The 19991-nt window shown below is 46.9% G+C and overlaps 1 protein-coding gene across 12 annotated transcripts in view; it reads right to left on the minus strand.

Moving 5' to 3' along the window:
* PTPRS (protein tyrosine phosphatase receptor type S) overlaps positions 1 to 19991 on the minus strand; it is a 151227-nt gene that overhangs the window by 57848 nt on the left and 73388 nt on the right. For 6 of the 12 annotated variants that reach the window (XM_068661831.1, XM_068661842.1, XM_068661837.1 and 3 more), the window contains exons 5-7: positions 13495 to 13683; positions 3701 to 3811; positions 1318 to 1329 (exon numbers count right to left, since the gene is read on the minus strand). In XM_068661831.1, coding sequence (XP_068517932.1) covers positions 1318 to 1329; positions 3701 to 3811; positions 13495 to 13683 — 312 coding nt within the window. The remainder of the gene's footprint in view (positions 1 to 1317; positions 1330 to 3700; positions 3812 to 13494; positions 13684 to 19991) is intronic. The other 6 variants (XM_068661841.1, XM_068661838.1, XM_068661836.1 and 3 more) reach the window with 1 other exon arrangement.

Raw genomic sequence — 19991 nt, forward strand, 5'->3', positions numbered from 1 at the left:
TTTCGTGTCTACCACTGCTGCATTTCTTTTTTCAAATTCCTTTCAAAAGGAGGGCTCTACCTTATCTGGAGCTGGTATTTCTGCGATAATCACGCAGGCTGGTTTTCAAGGTGCCTGTAGGCAGGCAATAATGGTGAAATGACAGGGAACAAAGAGGGTAAACGGGAAGAGGCAGAGCCAGGAAATCCAGCTACCCTTCTGCAGGAGGCAGCTGGCCGGCTGCCCTTTGGTACTGACGCCGCGAGGACGAGGCATCACCTCCTGCAAGGGGCTGTGCCGGGGTCTTGTCGATGAGACAGGGCACAGCCCGACGGCCGGGATCGTTTCTCTAAAGGAAAGACAACTGCGTGTGCTTCAGGAGCACGGGAGGAAGCTTTCTGTCCTTTCACATCCTGGTCCGAAAGCAGATTAGCTCCCATACACAGTGTCTTGGGGATTAGCGTTGGGAAAGGGGCAGTTACCAGTTCTGGATGGCTTGGGCAGCTCTTCGGAGCAGGGCTCAGGGTTTTTCTCTGTGTGCAGGATGTGGAACAGCAGCCACACCTCCAAGAAATTGGCAAGTAATGAGGTGACCCAGGGTCTGCTCTGATTCTTGAACTGAAACCCTGGCTTCTTACCATCTTTTCCACTTCCCAGATCCCTCCCTCCCCTCAAAACAAAGGCTGGTCCCAAATAGCAGGGCTTCCATGGACAGGCGTTAGAGCTGTGTGACTCCTTTCCTCCTGGAGGGATTGAGGAGTTCAGTTACCACCGGGTGGGCAGGAACACTGGCTTCTCACAATGCGTTTGGAATAAACTACAGCACAGCATAACCAATCGAAACTGAAACAGGAAATCAAGAGAAAGCAAAAAACCCAACGGAACAAAAAGAATTCAGAAAGTAAGAGTAAATCCACTTCAACTAAACCAGAATTTTCAAAAAAAAGAAGAAAACCAAACCAAAAAAACTATACATATTTATATACAGAAAAAATAAGTCGTAATTAATTTAAAAAAGTAGCATGCAAAGAAGATTGTTACATTCTCCTATCATGCATCAGGCCCAATGTCCAAACGGCAAGGTAACCATGACGACAAAAAAGTGCAAGAACTCAGCAACATTACCAAAGGATGCATAGAGAGGCCCACAATGCAACTCAACTCATCTCTGCGAGACCCGGGAACGGGCGGGTCTCGCTCATCTTAAAGATTTCTTGCTTTTTCTCTTTTTTTTTTTATTTTTTATTTTTATTTTTTTTATAAATATATATATTTTTTTTCTCTTAAGAATGTAAAAATGTGGGTAAAGAAAGTAAAAAAGAAAAAAACCACACCAACCTTCTCGTAGCTCTGAGGGATGTTAAGGGGGTTTGATGCGGAACACAATGACATGAGGAGAAGAGAAAAATAGGGGAAACACAGAGAGAGTAAAAAAAGGCCTTCTCAAGGCTGTCAGCTGCAAATTGATTGTTTTTTTTTTCTCTTAACCAAAATAAAAAGAAAGGAAAAAAAATGAAGATAGTAACGACCCTCCTTCCTGCCTTCCTAGCTTTCCCCCTCCCATCCAGCTAGGTACCTTTTAAGAACAACCAAGCTCTGTAAAGAGGTCAGACCGTGAGCAATCCTAAATCGGAATTAGCACCCGACGGGGATGCCAAGTCCAGCAAGGAGTTCTCACTTCGTTACGTGCATCTGCTCTTTAAAGAAGGGGGAGCGGAGGCTGTGCCAGGCAGGGACCTGGCACCGAGGTGAGCCCCGCGTGGAAATGCGCTCCCCCAGCCCGGCTCCCCCCAGCCCCGCGCCCGGCTCTGCTTGCACTAGCTCCACAACGGGACTGAATAAGGAAAAAGAAATAATTAGAAGAAGAAAAGAAAACAAAAACCAAACAAAAAAACAAAACCAAAACATTTCCTTGCAATGTTCAAACTTACAACTCCTATCCCAGGTGCTCTATAGAGACAAGCATGTTATGGGAGAAACAAGTCAATTGGAAACACGGGAGTGTTCACGACTCTTTTAAAACAAAAAACGGGAAGAAAAATGTGCATGAACTTCCCCTCCCACCAAAGCAAATCCATTTCAGACCTTTGTTACCTTTCCACGATATTAACACACAAGAAACAAGGAATTAAACAGCATGAAAAACACCCAAACCACAGGCCGAGCTTGCTTACACGGCGTTTTCTGCACGCTCTGGGCTGGCTACTGCTGGCTTTGCTTGGTAGCCCGGCCTCGGGCACGCAGGGCTAGCTCCGACAGGAGGGCTGGCTATCTATCCACCTGGAGCCAGCCCTTAGCCAGGTGGGGAGACTCGAGGGCTACAACCTTTGTCTCCAGGGTAGTTTCCGAGTGGCCAGAAAGGTAGAGGATTTATAAATCAAAGAATAATGAAAAAATCCCCATGTTTTTTCCTGTATCTTTTTTTTTTTTTCTTTTTCTTTTTTAATTTCAAAACGTTCCAGCTAAACTGTCTGCGAAGGATTTAGCCCTGAATTAGCATCAGATCCAGATTTACTTTCCCAGAAGAAGAATTTCAGGGTCCAAGCGACAGGGCAAATTTCAAACGCAATTTTCCAGCTGGCCACAAAAGGCTATTTAAAAATTTAGCTTGGAAACATTAAATTATTAAAAAGCCTTCTCTCCATGTGCATGTGATTTAGTGAGCGTGAGACACGAGAGAGAGAGAAAGAGAGAGAGAAAGGAGTGCACACAGGAGCATGGCTCTGCATTTGACTGCAGAGTTAACGTGAGTGTAGGTGGGAGGCGCTTCCTCTGTCGATGGGATGGAAATGGGAACAGTTCACTGGGATGTGACTTTTCTTTTTTTCCTCCCAATGGTATTTTTCTTTTTTTTTAACAAAAAAAAAAGCGAGAAGGACCAGCCCTGCTCTCTCATTACCAAAAGGGTTTTGCTGTGGAAAGATATTAAACCAAAGCTACACACAAAATGTTACAGGTCAGAGAGATTAAAATAAGAGAACAAAGAAAGCAGAAAGGCAATTGCCCGCTGGGTGGGAGAACATCAAGGGGGCATTAAGCAGAAGCGAATCCCCCTGTCATCTGTTCCCGGTGCTAAAAGGACAAAGGAATCTGTCACTGATGGCAGAGATGTCTGCTGGCCATCCCCAGCTTTCTGCGAGTCTCTGCTCATGGCCAGTGTTCATGCCCGAGGAACCAGCGACAAATTACTGCTGGCAAAGGGAAAATCAGCTGGGACACAAGCAAGAAGTGAGAACGCACCCTCCTGTTGTGATCTGGGAAGATCCAGGGGAGAAAAGAGTTCCGTGGAGGGGGCTGAGAGGATCCTCCCCTCCTCTCACACCCACACCAGCAGAACTGGGACCTTCCCACTTCCAGAGAGCGGGGATCCTTTGTGAGGAAGGGGACTACGGCCTCTCGGCAGCCAAAGCTGTTCATTCTTCTCTGGGCCCTGCAGACTGATGGTGGCAGATACTCGGGCACACTGTTTTGGGCCACACTTGACTTTCCTGAGGGTGGCACAGCCTCGTGCTGCTGCCCTGCAGCTCTGGCATGCAATGGTGAGAAGTCAGGGTGCGCCAGGATCCCCCTGCAAGCTCCGTAGTGCACCGTAAGGATCCAACCAAGAACCACCAGTGCTTCCCCTGCGCTCAGGGACGGGCTCGAATCAAACAGCTGGGGACAAAGGAAGGCCACGGGGAGGGAGATATTTGCCAGCGTTGTGAGCCGATGCGCTCCCTACCTCTCACGTAAAGATTAGCGGGTGAGGAGTAGCGCACTCCGGCGCTGTTGCTGGCGACGCATTCGTACTTCCCCTGGTCCGTCTCCTCGCTGCTCTCAATCTGCAGGCCACCTGCGAGGAGAGAAGACCGCAGCAAACACAGCCATCACCACTCTGTTTTGTTTTAGGAGGGAGCAGTAGTGTCTTCTTGCCTTCTCCTTTCCCTTGGGTGAATACCTACTGGAAGGCTGCCTGGGGGTCTTGGGGATCTGGAATTAAGGAGCCCTCCCAACATCATCTAATGCCTGTGCTCAGTGTTACGGCTGGACATGGAGCCACCAGGAAGAGAAAATCCAGTCCCCGCCTCTATACTAAGTGCCTCTCTCTGTACTGAAATAATCAGCAGAATTAAGCAACTTTTGTGACGTCTGCAATGCAGATACCCTGCACCAGAACTCATGAAATCAACTTCAATAATCCATATCACTGTGATCCCCAGAAATCTATCAGAGGGCAGTCAACTTCCCATTACTCCAGCTGAAGCAGTGACCATAAAGGTGAAAGGGTCTGTCACCCGCTGCCCAGGAGCCCTGAAGAATTCTTACCAGTGCTGGCTTTGTTTTGTACCTAAATACCTGATTCTGAGCAATCCCACAGGAGATAATAGTGTGAAAATCACGTTACTACTAGTGAATATTTCCAAGAGATAAAAAATGTAAACACTGCACTGGATTTCCTGAATTGCATGTGTGGTTTTACACCAACTGGGCCAAAAGGATGAAGTTTTTTCTTAAACCTGTATGTTACTGGAGTTCACAAGAATGTATTCAGAGCCATACTAAACACCCCTGTACGCAGACATGCAGATATGCTGCATGTAACTACATGGAAGAAAATTGTCTCATTTACCTCAAAAGGCTTCGCTCCTGCAAAACTTCAGTTAAAATACATACTACATAAATAATTCAACAGGCTATCAAATGCTTTATGCATTATGAGTATTATGAGTACATGATTATACTACAGATATGGACAGACCTCGCATGTGCTGAGACTTTTAACTGCTATCCGTGGAAAAAAAACACAACCCTAAATATAAAAACCAAACAATTCCAGCTCAGTGTAATATTGTTGATAAAATCTTAAGCGAGAAAAGTGCAAATGATATCATTGTTGGTTACAGATACTGCCTCTTCAGGAAGGAAAACCAACGTGTTCGCATGAGGAGGACAAGGAGCTCGTGTTCCTCTGTGTGTGCATGGGTGAAAAAGGATGTTGCGTGGGAAGACGTGAGGCTGTGAAAGTATTTATGACAGGGATGGGGTGTGAAAGTGCAACTCCCACCAGGATCCACTGTGTCTGGTAGCTCCCAAAGGCAGGACAGATAGAATTAAAACAAAAAACAACCCCCAAAAAAACAAACCACTAAAGCAAACTAAACTAATTTCCAAAGAATCTGAAGGTATTTCAGTGTAACAAAAGGAGTTGGAAACCAAATGGTGTGAGGCTTCACACTGAGACATCAGCTGAGCATATTTCATACTGAATTAAAGCTCGAGCATGCTCTGTCATCTCAAAGCTCCACTTGGGTGGACGGCTGGACAGGGACTTCTATAAATTTCTTTTATTTGGACAAATCTGTGACTTGCTTCGACTGGTTCCAGACAAATCTTCCGCATCACTCATGAGTGTTGCTTGTCTGGGTGTACACAGGGGGAGACTGAGCCACACTCCAGAGCAGGACCAGGACACGAAGTGCAGGCAAGCAGCTACACCAGGGCAACGAGGACTCACCCCTTTCGCCTTGACCACTGCAGCTTTGCTGGCGAATGCAATGGTGGAAATTATACTGTAGAGAGTCCAGTGAGTTTTCAGCACTTGCCAGGAGCCAATAGAGATGATGTGTGAAAAAATAAATACTTCACCTACTGCACATCCTACTGCTTTTACCAACAGAGAATTATGGACTTTAAAATTTGACAGTGTACGTAAAGCCTAAGCAGGGTTCCCCAAGGTGCACGCACCCAATTCTTGCTGAATTTCAATGACACCTTGAGGTCTAACATCTTTTTGGCTCTGTTAAAGAGACAGTGCAGAAGCTACTTACCACGGGTATCCTTCCCAGAAAAACCTACAAGTAAGAGAGTGGAAAGGGGAAGGTGGCTCTGAAGCCAGACACATGAGTACACACAGATAGGGAGTGCTGAAGATCTGCCTGAGCAAAGGACTGGAAAACTTTCACCACAATCAATGGCTCAGGAGCACTTTGCACCAATCAAGAGAAGGCCCTAAGTATTTACCAAGCTTCGATAGCATTTAATGACCAAGATAAACTTCAGTCCTTTGCAGTCCTGGAGAGATTAGCTCTTAAAACTGCCATAAATCTGAGGCAGCACAGCCTGAGATGTCATTAGAATAACAGTATCAATATTACCAAGTGCACCCAGCAAACAGAAACAGACATTATAACCATATATAAAATAAAGACAGGTATAAAAAAGAAATAAATATCCAGAGGTGAAGCAGGACAAGAGAACATAACAACAACAAGAATCTGGATTGAGCACAGGTCAATGAAACAGGAACTGAGTGGAGAGAAGTGTTTGGAGAGTGGGTGAGTGAGCGAGCTGGGGGTGTCTTACCTCGGATCGGTGTACCTTCTGCAAAGAAAACAAAGAAAAGAAGTGAAAAGACTGTAAAACCCCAAACACCTGGATTGCCTGTGGGAAAAGGACCTGAGTCAAGGAAGACAGTTCCCAGTAGGAAACTTCCTGTACTGTCTCATCGTGAATTGCAGGGACAGACTGAAGAGGGTTCGGGGTACTTAAGGTGGGGATGCCCTTTAAAAAGCAGTCCAATTCTGCTGGCTCTTTACAGAACCTCCATGGCACTTGGCTTGAAAACTCTTCCGACTGGCTCCATTTTGTTGTTAAGAATGGAAAGAACACCTTCAAGCTCTCAGCTAACATTACTGTTTGCTTTATGATGAACCTGCACTTGTCTTCATCACCCTGGGGGGCAAGGGTCTGCATTATGATGATGATAGCCAAGACAGGGAAAGGACATCCAGGTACCTTGCATCACATTTAGAGTTGCAGGTCTGATCCCAGCTCTGCCAGTGAATTCCCAGTTCCAAACTTAAGCTTTTGGCACAGATGTGGGAGGAATTCAATGCATGTCCTTAGCAGGACCTTCAGTTATCCTTTAATGGCTCTGCACAGCACAGAGATTGAAGCCAGATGCTCTGCATTAAATAAGGTTGTGGAAGGGGTACCTCACGCTACTGCCTCCCTAATGCCAGTGCAGGAGAGGGGGTGCTGTTTTGAGAGAGAAGAGTCCTGCTATGCTTGCCTGTTGACTGCATCCCTTGGGTTATTTTAATTCAAACCCCCTCCAGTTGTCTTTAGTGCCTGACATGAGTTTTCTGCCCTGGCAGGTCTCACAGATGAGAGGAGGTGACACTGTGGCTGCTGACCCCAGTCAGTGGTAAAATCAGTCCCCCCGTTTGACCTCTCGAGGTTGAAACCATCTTCCTTTGAAAACCTGGCAGGTCCTTTTGCTCACAGCGGCATTCACACTTGTCACACAGCTAATTAAAAAAAGGGGGTTGATTGGTTGGTTGTTTTTTTTTTTTTTTTTTTTTTTTACCCCAATCCTGAGAACAGGGCAGATTCCGCAATTCCAAACATTGCCTCTGACTAGGGAGAAGTGCAAGGGCTTCTCTGTGACGGCAACAGCGCCGTCATTCTGCAGCACCTCCCAGCCAAGGCTTGTAAGTGCGTTACATGACAAATATCAGCCTACACGCTCTCCTCTCCCCTAGTGAGGTACAGCAATATTATTTCCCTCACTTTGCACATGGGAAAACCGAGGCAGAGGTGAAGCAACTTGCCCACGGTCACAGAGGGAAGCCTGTGGCAGAGGCAGGGACAGGAGCCAAAGCCTCCTGTGTCCATCTTCTGCCTTCACCACAGCCCTTCCCTTCTCCTTCAGCCCTGCTCATCCTTCTTGTGCTGCGGTTCAATCCTCCATTTTCAGGATAGAAGGTAAAAATATATAGGTATTGATTACAGTACACCTCTATTTTTCACAGGAGATGAGGGAAGAGAGGCGTTACAGTGTTAGGATATTAGATTCTAGTTATACTCAGCTTCTAGTTAAGAGGTTAGGTTATTTGATAGAAAAAGTTAGCATCTAGTTAGGGTTAGGAACTAGCTAAGGTTAATAAAGCAGGCTGGTTAGCTATCAGGACAAAGGTTGGAGAGACAGCGTTTGAAAGAGAAAGAGGTGGGGGAGCGTGTACTTGGGCAGATCTCCACACGGGAGACGGCAGGAAGGTTGTGAAAAGCGAGAGAGAGACAAAGCAGCAAAGGGTTATAGATCAACTCAGTGGAAATAAAAACAGCCTCCAATACATCCTTCTGTCTCAAAACTGGAGCGAAAATCTGCCATCTGTGGCACAAATCTCGAACAAAGCTAATGAGGAGAGGGCAGAGGAGGGGAAGGGCCCCAACATCACCCACTGCTAGAAGGCTTCACGGCCGTGGCTAGGCCTGGCAGTTCCTGCAAGGGCTCGCTATAATAGACAGGAGAAACACACCGGAGCTACAGGAGATAAAATGGCAGCTGTTGCCTCCTTGTGTTAACGTGATTGTAGGTTACTTAGTCCCTGCTCCCTCTAAGCATCGGCGTTGCCCCTGGAAATTGGCTGTCAGCAGCTCTTGGAGAGCAAGGCAAGCCAAGCAAAGCCTCCTCGATGCTTCCAGTTCTAACTCTGGCGTACGGGACACAGAGGTGAGGAGCAAAATGTGCTTTACGAGGTGGCCCACACCTGGGACAGAGGGGACAATTTGAACCAAAACGAGATCCAGTGACTTGCAAGGCGAGAACAGCAGTCTGCATGGCGGCAGGGACACAGATGGTAGATTTTCACTGCTGGAGTTTCACATCTAACCAGCTTCATATTCAATTTAGGGGGAGCAGGCTGGTGCTAGAGGAGGATCAGAAACACATTAATATATTCTGAATAATTCTGAGAGCTCCCGGAGGTTTGATTAGGGCTGAGGGAGGCATCTGTGCTCAGGAGCTGCCTTGCCTGCTATTCTAACAGCTCATGAGCAAATTCAGGAGGCTGACCACTGCTCACGGCACAGAAAACTAAAGGAGGAAGAGTTCATATGGATGCTGGACCTTCCAAGTGGAAAGCTGGTTTTGCAAACTATTTGTATTGCCTTCCACAACCGCCCACAAATAGGATATCTGCTTGTTTAGGGCAAATGTTCGGGCTGCAGGAGCCCAGATGGCCAGCCCAGTGATAAACATCAAGGGCAAAAGGCACCTGACCCCATACAGCACTTGCCTCTGGATTATGAAGGGCCAGGATGGTGCCAGGCAGAGTGCCCCATGCAGGTGTCCCCCAGTGCCAGAGAGGACGGGATCTGCTCTTCCACCATCCCTTCCTCTGACTCTTCCCACCCAGCAAGCTGCCTACGGATTCTCCAAGCCTCAAAAACAGGGAGAGGAGGAAAGTCACCATTGCCATGGCAATGACAGAAAACACATCCCCACCTTCTGTCAGGCCACGTGTGCGAACATGTGTGTGCTATGCTCCTCTCCTGAGGGCTGGAGAGAGCTTTCTATTCTAAACAAGCAAGCAATCATCAAGGGTCTTCTGCAATTTTAAAATGCCGGATCCTGGCTGACAGCTGCAATTGCTACAGCTCTAATAACAAAAGGGGACTTGGCACAAGGAGGAAATGTGACGTGAGCTCTGCAGACAGGCTCCTGGCTTCTCGAGGGACAGGGATGATGTGGAGGGGGGGCTTTTCCTTTGCTCAACTCTTTCCAATAGCCAATGACCTGTGATTAACAGCTTCAATTTGACGATGCTGCACCCCCACCTCTCCCTTCTGAAAACGCCAATAACCCCGTTAGATGTGAAACTCCAGGACCTCCTGCAGGTGTGAACACAATTATCACAGTTTCAGGGTACAAGCTATTGTGTATTTGGGGAATTCCAGGACAACTGTTGCTAAGTTACAAAAAAAAAATCTATCCAATGTTAGGAGGTTCATATTTAGCTGTTATCTCTTTATACAGATATATTAATTAGGATGATTATTATTCTTTTTGTAGCCTGCAATACCCCTGCAGAAATTCATTAAGAGGGCAGAAGATCCCTACTGAAAGAGTTAGTAGAAGAAATGCACAGCATGCCTCTCAGAAAGCTGTTACAAAGGAATTAGTTTAAAGGTAAGGGTTACAAATCTGGACATTAGCAGGTTTGGGGTTTTTTGTTTAGCTTTTTTTTTTTAATTGAACAAACTTACCAAAGGTCTCTGAGTGTAAAAAATAGTGAAAAAAGACAAAAAAGAAAAAATTAAGTTTGTTATAGCCAGTTATTTAGAAAGCAGAAGACAACACACAAGACACAAAAGGTTTTAGTGTTTCTATGATGTAAGTCGGCTTCAGGCTGTCTCCCATTTCCCCCCTAGGTGGCACGGCTGAGCAAAGGACATTGGCTTCTACTCAAAATACCCTGAGATTGCTCGTGTTGGTGTTAAGCAGAAATATCCATTTGTTGTCCATCACCAAGACCACTTCAGCTCTTAAACACCTGGGTTTCTAAGGTTGAGATGTTCATGTAAGTCTAAGGAAAATGGGAGGCAAGACAGAGTTTTTTTTTTTTTTTTCTCTCATTCTTCTTTGATTGACAATTAAACTTTTCGTGCAGCCAAAAGCCTCAAATATTAAAAGGCTTCCAGCTGCTTGGAAAGAGTATCTGGAGATAGAGAGAAAAAGGAATGTGGATAGAGAAAAAAGGCGCTATGGTTAATGACATCACCAGTTTCTCAGTTATACTGAAGACCCTTAACACAAATGGGTCCACAGCATGATGTAAATATAATGACCATGCTCTCAGAGGTCCATTTATATTGCCAGCGAAACATTTAGTTGTTTTAATATAAATGAGAACTAAACCTGGACATGGACACCCAATTTTGCAGAGCTCCGTGTATGACATTTCACTTGTACATTTAATGAGCTAATTTGCATGTTTGCCACTAACTCATACATCAATATAAGTTCAGTTATTAACACCCTCCCTGGTTCTTAACAGCCTCTGTAATAAAGCAGCGTGGATGCTGTCCTGATGGCTTCCTCTCCAGGGCAGAACCTGGGTGACTGTCCTGTCCTTCATGCCCCTGAAGCGCTCCCCATCTGGGAGCAAGGAGCAGCCAAGCCTTCAGAGCCAACACCGTTGCTGGTTTCTACACTAAATCTGCTAGTGCAAAGCTCCGAGGTTGTGATTTAGTACCAGGGGCACTTCTCCTCCCTGCACTCCTATTCACACAGGGCTCATCAAACACCCGTTAGTTGGCTCTAATTGTTAATCCCCAAGAAGCCGGGCTGGAGTCATCCTGGTGACCTGTGTGTGAAAGACACTGAAGCTCATTAGCAGTGTCCTGAAACATCCAATACCCTAATGTGTGCTAGCGCTACGCTTCTGGAAGCAAAGTTTGCTTTCTGGAAAGGTAAATGCATTCAATTAAGTTCTGACATTAGCAGCATCAGCAGCACTCAAACAGGCACCGCCTTGCACGTCACACCCACGTTACAAACACACACTTCCATCTCCTTTCCCTAAGTCTTAAAAAACTGCTTTCCACTGACAAAAATGCTAATGAAGTATGGATGACCTTAATGTTAATGTTTTCCACTTTCATAGGCCTCTGCATCATAGAACATACAGGTTTTGAAAGGCCATAAAAGTAGATGAAATAGGAGGAGAAATCAGAAGTCCTGAATTTCAGCCCTCTGCCGTGACCAGGAGTCTGTTCCCTTTCACAGAAGCCACAGGTTTCTGCCCCAAAGGACAACAGGGATGCTTCAGGCTTCCACCAGTTTACTAATTCAGAGATACTGTAAATAAGATTAATTCTCAGCAGGTATATTCAGATTTATCAGAAAGGTCAAGGGTTCACTCTGAGGCTAACCAATTCACTGGAATAAAAATGCAGCACTCAGGTGGCTTTAAGGAAAACATCAGATCAAATCCAGTTAAGGAATATAAAGGCATTCTAGCAAGATGATAAATGTATTAAAAATAATCTGCCTGTGCATTACTCACACTTCAGATCATGGTCATAGAGCATGATATAATTCTAGTTTACCTCTCATTATTTATGCTGAGTGATTTTTTTTATTTGCATTTGACTCAGTTGTTACAATAAAACAGGGAGGTCAATCTCATCTGTGTTTGTGGGACTCAACAATCCATTCTAATTCTAACAAAGCAGCTTAAGTATCTGCTTGTAAGTTTGCTTCACTGAATAAAGAAGCAGGTGTATAAAAGCTACACTGAACTGGAAATAAACGGAGCCTTTACCACTGGTGGCCCACAGAACTAAAAATCTTTATATAGATTCTTTGCTAAACAGGTCTAGAGACAGACCGGGTGGTTAAGTCCTCTGATGTTCAGACCCAGCACTACAGTACTCAGAACTCCTGGGTTTCTTTGGAGCCAGCAGAGGTCTGGGCAGAACTATTTGGCTACCACTCGACTGGCTGACTTGCAAAATGTCTAACTCGAGCAGAGCAATACCAGCTGCTTCTCTGAAGCCTCTGTTCTCCCTTTGCCTACAACAGTGACATTCCTTTGCCCCCAAAGAACAACAAAGCAATCAAAAAAACCCTTGCAAGTGCTCTATCTCTCTTGGCCAAAGGAACGTTCTGAGTAGTTGAAGAGATGCTAGGACTTGCTAGGTCCAACCACACAGGCACGTTTTCTTTAGGCTGGGTTAAAGCAGTCAGTCCAAGAAGTACTTGAAAAGGATTATGTCTTGGGCTCGTTTTTGTCAAAAAGCAAAACTGCCACAGCTTGTTTCATATTTGCATATTTTCAGAGAGATACTCTTTTTTTTTAAGTTGAGAAATGAAAGCGTTTTATCAGTAGCATTCAAAAATAAATACACCTGTGCCCTCCTCGCATGCACACACACATTCACACTGTGAACTAGGATATTTAACAAGTACACAAACAGCTCCTGGAAGATGAATATTAAGAGATGTCACATTGACACACACAAAAAGCAACAAACATAAAACAAACAAAAGAGACAGATGGACAAGCAGATGGGGAAAGACAGAGAACTGACAAGAGCCACGGAGCTGGGGTACATCTGTTCATGGAGATCCACTCCATGGGCACTGCCACTGAGCACCGAGGGGTCACTCGAGAATGCTCACAACTGCTCTCCAGCAATGGCTGCAGGGACTCGATGCCAGAGAGATCCTGCAAGAGCTGCTCTTCAACATCAGCTTGACAGGCTCAATTTACACCAACGGGATCCTGCTTCGACAGTAAGAGGCTGCCTTAGCTGTGGACCCTGTACCAGGTACGTGTAGGCTACGGTGCTGTCTGCTGTAGAGGTTCTTCTTCTTCCTTACCCAGGTCTTGGGCTGAGGAGGAAACACTCAGCTCCTGCCCAATCCTCAATTCCCCCTAAGCTCAAACAGCATCATTAGGAGGCAAGTGGACTGGTTACAGTGTCTCCTGCCCAGAAACCAGCTTCCCTGCTGTGATTTATGCCAACTACACAGCAGGGAAGGGCAGGAGGATGGGATGGAGGGAAAAAAATGCTCCAACCACTCCCTGGGTAAGAACAGTCCTAAAACTGAAGAAAAGCTAATGCCCCAATGCACAGCAGTGGGGCCCACGTCTACAGGTCCCCCCTCTGCTTCAGAAACCTCTGAGCATTCTCTTCACAGCTGTATCTGGGTCTTGATCCTCCAGCCTCGCACGGAGACCTTACCTGATCGCAGCTGTTTTATTCTCCCATTGCTTGCGCTGGGGTCGACGGGCAGGAAATCTTTGAACCAAGTGATCTCGGGGTCTGGGTTCCCGCTGGCCGCACAGAGCATTGTGGCTGTTCGCGTCCGCTCCACCACTTTCAGCTGGGGCCCCATGTCAATGTTGGGGAACCCGGGAGGTAACTGGTCCTCTGGTGGGAGAGAGCAAATGAAGAGGGGTTACACTCACAGCAGGGACACGGCAGCTGAAATTCAATGGAAAACCCTGAGAAAACCACCAGGCAGATGCGCTGCCCAGTACCCTGAGCAACACAACTTAAAAGAAGGCAACTGCAAATGGTCCACGGATGACTTGTGGAAACACATCATGCAGCAAAACTTCCTCACTTGTCCATTACGTTTGACTATCTGAACGTCCCACAGGAAAATTTTACAGTTAACTACGATGAATTATTCAAAAAAGCTTTGGGGCATGGCTACAGCCACCTCAAAGCTTCTCCAGGTCTCGCACCGAGTCCCTCTGCCAGGCAGGTGAGTGCATTTATTGGTTTTACAGCAGGAGCTGTGCACACACGTGGCAAAGATCCCCGTACTGCAGGGTACAGCACACGCAGTCACATCAGAAAGGAGCGATTCCTCTTCCCCCTCCAAACACCATAGTACAAAACACGCTGCACCAGAGGAACAACGAAAGTGACTGCGTGAAAAGGAATGTCAAAGGCGCAGTGGAAACTAGGAGGGAGAGGAGAGGAAAATATCATCCAGCTGCAGGCACCAGGGGGGACACACAACGACAGTCAGCCAGGCGCAGGCAGACAGGGTGTGATTTTCAGATTTATTAGCAGCGTGCTGCTGCCCTAGAAGAAGAGGGATGTGGCACCAGCACCTAGAAGACAGGCTCAGGAGAGCTTCCTGCTTCCTCTGCCTTGCCTTTGCCTTCACTAATGAGGGCGAGGAGGGCAATCCGAACTGATGTTGACTAATTTGTGATAACTAATACAAAACCCCAGCGCGTCCCCCATAATCTTTGGCGTGACCTCCTCCATCACGTGGAAGAGCCCTGGCCTACGCTGGCTGCTACGGCTCAGGAACATGACATTTCTTCCTACAGCAAATCTGCCTTTGAGGGAGGATGTGGGCACCAGGCAGAGAGTTTACGGGGATTCTCTGTCATTACAAATGAGGCGCGTTAAGGAATCACAGCCTGGGGATGCCACAGCATCAAATCCAGCCCAAAAGCAGCTGAGACAACAGAAGGGAAATAACACAGAAAGCATCTGGGCTTTAAAAAGGTGGGGTTTTATAAAAAGCAGAGGGCACCACCAGCCCTGCACTGAAACCAACGGGAGCTCTCGTGATGGCAGCAGGGATGGGATGGAAACTCCGTCCCGATGCTCAGGCTGGGAATCCTCCCTGCCACCTGCGAACACGAGAGCTCATTTCCTGCTACTGGCACGCTGCACATCAGGAGCGATGGAGCCAAACTACCTACGGCTGAGCCCAGAAATAGTGCAACAAAAGAGAAACCTGGTGGCCTCGCTGTGGAGGGTGTATTTTGCTGTAGCAGCAAGGCAGAATTTCCAGATCCCTGTACTGCTGTACACGAGCTCTGAACACACATGGTATGGGGTCAGTGTTACACCACTGCTGTGCCTCTCACTCAGCTTCTGGAAAGCTACGAAGAGCATGAAGGCAGAGCCAGAGGTTTGTGTGGTGCCCTGATACCCCAGGCCATGAAATTCTTGTCTAATACCATTATTAGCGCTGCACAGCTACTGCGGAGGAGAAAAGGCTTCTAAATGCCTCAATTGTGTGTTTAAAATTGGGCATTGTTTCCTTCTTCGGACCATTGTTGGAGAGTTATAAAGCATCTATTATGAGTCACTGGAGAGTGAAATGTACTAACCACACCTCTCCTCATATATCAAAGGAATCTGACCACAAACAGCAACACGTAGGGTCTTATAACTGCTGAAGAAACGCAGATTTCCTAGTATGGCCAAACCTACAGCTGTATAAAGGGGCAGTCATTTCAGTGCATCTGTAAACGCCTCTAAACCCGGGTATTGCATTCAAAATAAAAACACGAACGTCTTTAACAAGGGACTGAAGCAAAGCTTTGACATCTCAGTTCACCAGGCTGTGCTCGGGCATCGCAGGAGTCTCCAGCTCCTGCTCTTGCAGATCCTGCGTGCTGCAAAACCCCAGCCCCCACCAGAGTGAGTTCAGGACAGAAGGGCCCTGGGAATTGCTTTGCCTTTGCACAGCTTTCAGCCAGGCTTTTAACGTCTTCTCTTCCCTTCTCCTATTTAACCAGGCGGTGGTGTGTTGTTAAGGAGCCGGGGAGCTGCTGCCGCATTGGCTGCAGATGACATCATTATTGATTACCGCTTTTATCCTGCTCCCTGGTGATGCTCCTCCACCTGGCTCAGACCCGCGCCCGTTAATTTCACGAGCCAATTAATCCACAGAGAGGACAGCCCTCCTGACTGCCAGGGCGCGTGTGTTCGTGTGTGCGCACGTGTGTGCGTGTATGTGCATGCGTGTTGGGGGGAGGCTCGCTGCAACCGTTATTACCGAGTGTTTCTAATTAAACAAAAATGTTAATCTTGCAGCACATTGTGCAGAATTCCTCTGAGTTTAATTAAAACAACTGCGACTAGAGGCGTGATCAGATTTGAGGATCAGATCAGCAGAGGAAGCATCTCCGAACATCGCATATTGCACTGATTCAAGGGCTCAGATTTCCTTCCTGCCAGGAAAGTGAAGCTGGCTTCATCCCCTAACAATTGGATTCCCTGTAATAATGCAATTACAGTCTCAACTCAATCCCCACAAGACATGCACACACATGCCCTGCCACCCTCCCCCTCAATCCCCAAACACTAGCCCAAACCTGTTACCAAATAAATAAATAAGGAACGGTTCGGGTTGTGAATTCTCTTTCTGAAAGCAGCCCAGGCAACTGGCTAGAACAAAAGAAGCAAGATGCGAGCTGAAGATGCTTTGAGGGCACATCTGGCCTGCTGCTGCAAATCACGCTGGCTTACGCAGGCAAATGTTTTCACGTGCTGCACTTACCGTATTGCCAGAGCCTCCAAAACACCTCGCTCGTACCTGCTCTTAGCCTGAGAAGCGTGAGGGCCTCCCTTAAGGAAACGCAGATAAATTACCTCAAGGCCACTGAACAAAGAGTGAGAAAGAGTAGGAGAGGAGAGATGGAGGGAGGTAGGGAGAGAAGAGGAGAGCACTTCAGCTCTCATTTATAATAAATCCTGCTGGAGGACGCATGTGCTGACACACACATGTTCGTACAGATAAAGCAAAGGTCGCCAGCTACAGCAGAAGGAGACACCGGTACCTGGCAGCTCTTTGTCAGTCTGGAAGGTGGCACCTCTGTGTTTAGATAATTAGCTGCGCTGGCAATGAGGATGATGAGGCACGATAAGGCGGGTGTTGCTGCTGCTCTTTTTCCCGCAGGGTGTGCAGAGTTGTTTAATAATTTAGAAGAGAATGAGGGCGTGAGCATGTACAGACGCGCTACGTGCTGAATGCAGAAAGGTACAGTGAGGATGTTGCTGAAGAGAAGAGGAGGAGGAATTTTATGCTCTTTGGAGATACAAAGCGCAGCTCATGGACACTGGCTGGTCTCTGATCACTTGACTGCTCTCACTTCAAGCTGGAAGAGCCAAGAACGCAGAGACGAAGCAGCTGGAGCGACATTAATTTTAAGCAGCATTGGGATCAAAATCCAGCACTCCTAAACCTTATTCCTGTTTTTCCCTCAAGTTAATGAGCTCCTTACAGCTACCCCCTCCCCAACAGGTATCCCTGCATTATGCATTTTGTAAAATTACATCAACAAGTTCTTGCCATCAATATGTATGTCCCCGTGTCTTAGATAACTGCTATTACACAGCTAAAGACAAATTTAATACATGCCAGGATACGTAATGCGTGCTTCATTTGTTGATTCCATGTATTATGATTGAGAGTTTTGCTATGAAAATAGCTAAATAGCCTAACAATGTTATTAAATATTTGCTGGTCTATAGAGACTTTGATATGCATGTTGGCTCCTGTAGCAGTGCAGGTAATTCACTGCCTTCCCTACAGCGTGCCCCCCTGTACACTCCTTATAAAGGCATCTGAGTTAAAATTGGTCTGACATTATTCATAAAGTACAGGACTAATCTGTTCGCTACTTGGCCTTATCTTCAGGTCATTACAAGAACAGAAAAACAAGTCAAATTTGAAGCAAGCCTGCCAAGAGCTTTTCAAGTGGCAAGGTAACATTTCAGAGAGGCCAGCTTTGCCTTAAGATGTGCTCCTGTGGGACTCGCTGCTTTCTGCTGAGCCTCTCCAACTGATTTTTGTTTATTTTTGCTGATAAAAAGCCAGCAATTACAAAAAGCAACAAAACAGCAGAGTCTTGCTAGAGCGTTACACAAGCCCATACCAGATGTCTTCTCTGAGTAGGAAACGTGTGAGGAACATTTCAGGCCAGGACTGTTAGAGAAATGAATACTTCATAAAAAAAGCTACAGGGAATCACTCGAAAAAGTTCTGAATATCCGTCCCCAGCAGCCTGCATCACACACTGGTAATAACCACCGCAGCCCTTACATGTCTAATAGCCAGTTTTCCTCAATTTTCCAGAGTGCAGTAATCCTCAGGAACAGATAGGATCGGCCAGTGTGCAGCAAGCTATCAGGGCACAGCGAATTTTCTTCCATTACGTTTATCTGGACCAAGCACTGGTTTTTATGGGATCAGTGTACAATTCATGTCGCATTTACTAACAGCTCACAAAGGGTAACCCCCGTGGAACTCTATCAGCTTCGATAAAGCAAAGAGCCAAGCCCTGCCTGGCCCCTGCTCCAAATCCAGCAGCAGAGGCTGTGCAGGCAGAGGGTTGCAGCAAGGCTCCCCTTTGCTCGCAGCCCGGTCAGCTGCTGGCAGCACAGGACAGTCCTCTGCAGCATGAGAATCTCTCTCTCAGGCCACCAGAAAGGAGGGAAACTCTCATCTCTACATAGGAAGCAATAATAATAATAAAAAAAGTAAATTACGTAAATCTTTCCTGGGAGTGTGGAGCTTAAGAGAAACAATCCCAAGTGGGAGCTAGGGTGCCTGTGCCAACCAGCTTCCTTTCTGCTAAGTTCTTACGAAAAACGACAGCAGCTGGGGTCAACAATAACTGGAAAATGCTTCCCCAAACCACTTTCTTTCCTCTTCTTTGGGCTCTGCAGGAACCAGGTCTGCAGGCGCTGTGTCCAGCTGTGGGAAGCGCAGCAAGTCTCCGCAGCCCTATCAAAACTCAGATCCCTTGAGAACCAGAACAGGATGGAAAACCAAGCCAGCAGAACTGGTGCTAAGAGACTGCGAGCTGAATGGTGTCCATCACAAGCTCTGCTTCCCAGAAGCTCCCAAAGGTTTTCCTCTTCTGCAGCTTCCTGTTTTTAAGTGAATGCACGTGGACTTCTACCAGGGTCCGATCCAGGAGCAGTCCTGTGGATAACCGGAGAGGGGTTTACTCCCAGTCCCTTCAGCAGCTGCATCTAGGAGGGAAGAATGCATTTTTTTTCTCTTCTGTTCATCAGACTGCTTGCACTGGCATTGAGGAAATCCTGTAACTGTTCATACAGGCGTACTACATGAAGGTACACACACTAACTGATTATAACAGCACAGCCACGGGCTGCAGAATTAGACCAAACCCCAATCTGCGGAGTTTGTAACAGCTGGAGCCCAGGTTTCCACACTCCAAAACATGTCGAGGTGGCAGCTTCTGCAAATGACAGCTCACATTCATCTCCAAGCTGTGCAGCAGCCCCCATCTTTATGCTAAGCATTAGCTCTGAAAGTGAGAGAAGACAGAAAAGAGGAGGAGGCATTGCATGGAAAGATGGAGAAAAGACAAACAGGAGAGTGGGTGAATGCAGGAGCAGGGAGGGAAAAGAGAGGAAGAGATGCCAACAGACTAAATTGTTATTGTGGGGATTAGTGGACTTGTGCTTGGCCCTTTTAACTTTCCCAGCACTTAAAAAGGAGCATAAAGAGGAGAAAATATGTGCTACGTGAAAGCCAAGGAAAGATTAAGGATGGAATAACTCCAGCGGAGGAGGGAAGGGGAGGGGATCCTACAAAATCTGCCTCCTTGATGCTCTCCAACAAACTTGCTGGCCCAGCCTGCGGGTACTTACTGCTCCCCCAGGTATCCTGAGCTGTGTGCCCCAGCTGCTCGGGCACGGCCAGTTAACAAAGCTGCCCAACACGGCCCTGTTAGGCAAACAGAGCAGCAGTGCTCCTGAAAGCACCGCAGCCCAGGAGCAAAGCACGCAGTGATAATGTTCTGGTGGGATCAGCAACGAGCATAATTAGGCAGGCAGCGGGGAGACGCAGCTCCTGTTCTGTCATCTGTCTCTCTCGCTGACACGTGTGTGATGCTGGTAGCGGAAGGAAGAGCTGCAAAAAGACATGTACAGAGGAGCGCTGT

This window comes from Anas acuta, chromosome 26 (assembly GCF_963932015.1).
Source record: "Anas acuta chromosome 26, bAnaAcu1.1, whole genome shotgun sequence".
Classification (NCBI taxonomy): domain Eukaryota; kingdom Metazoa; phylum Chordata; class Aves; order Anseriformes; family Anatidae; genus Anas; species Anas acuta.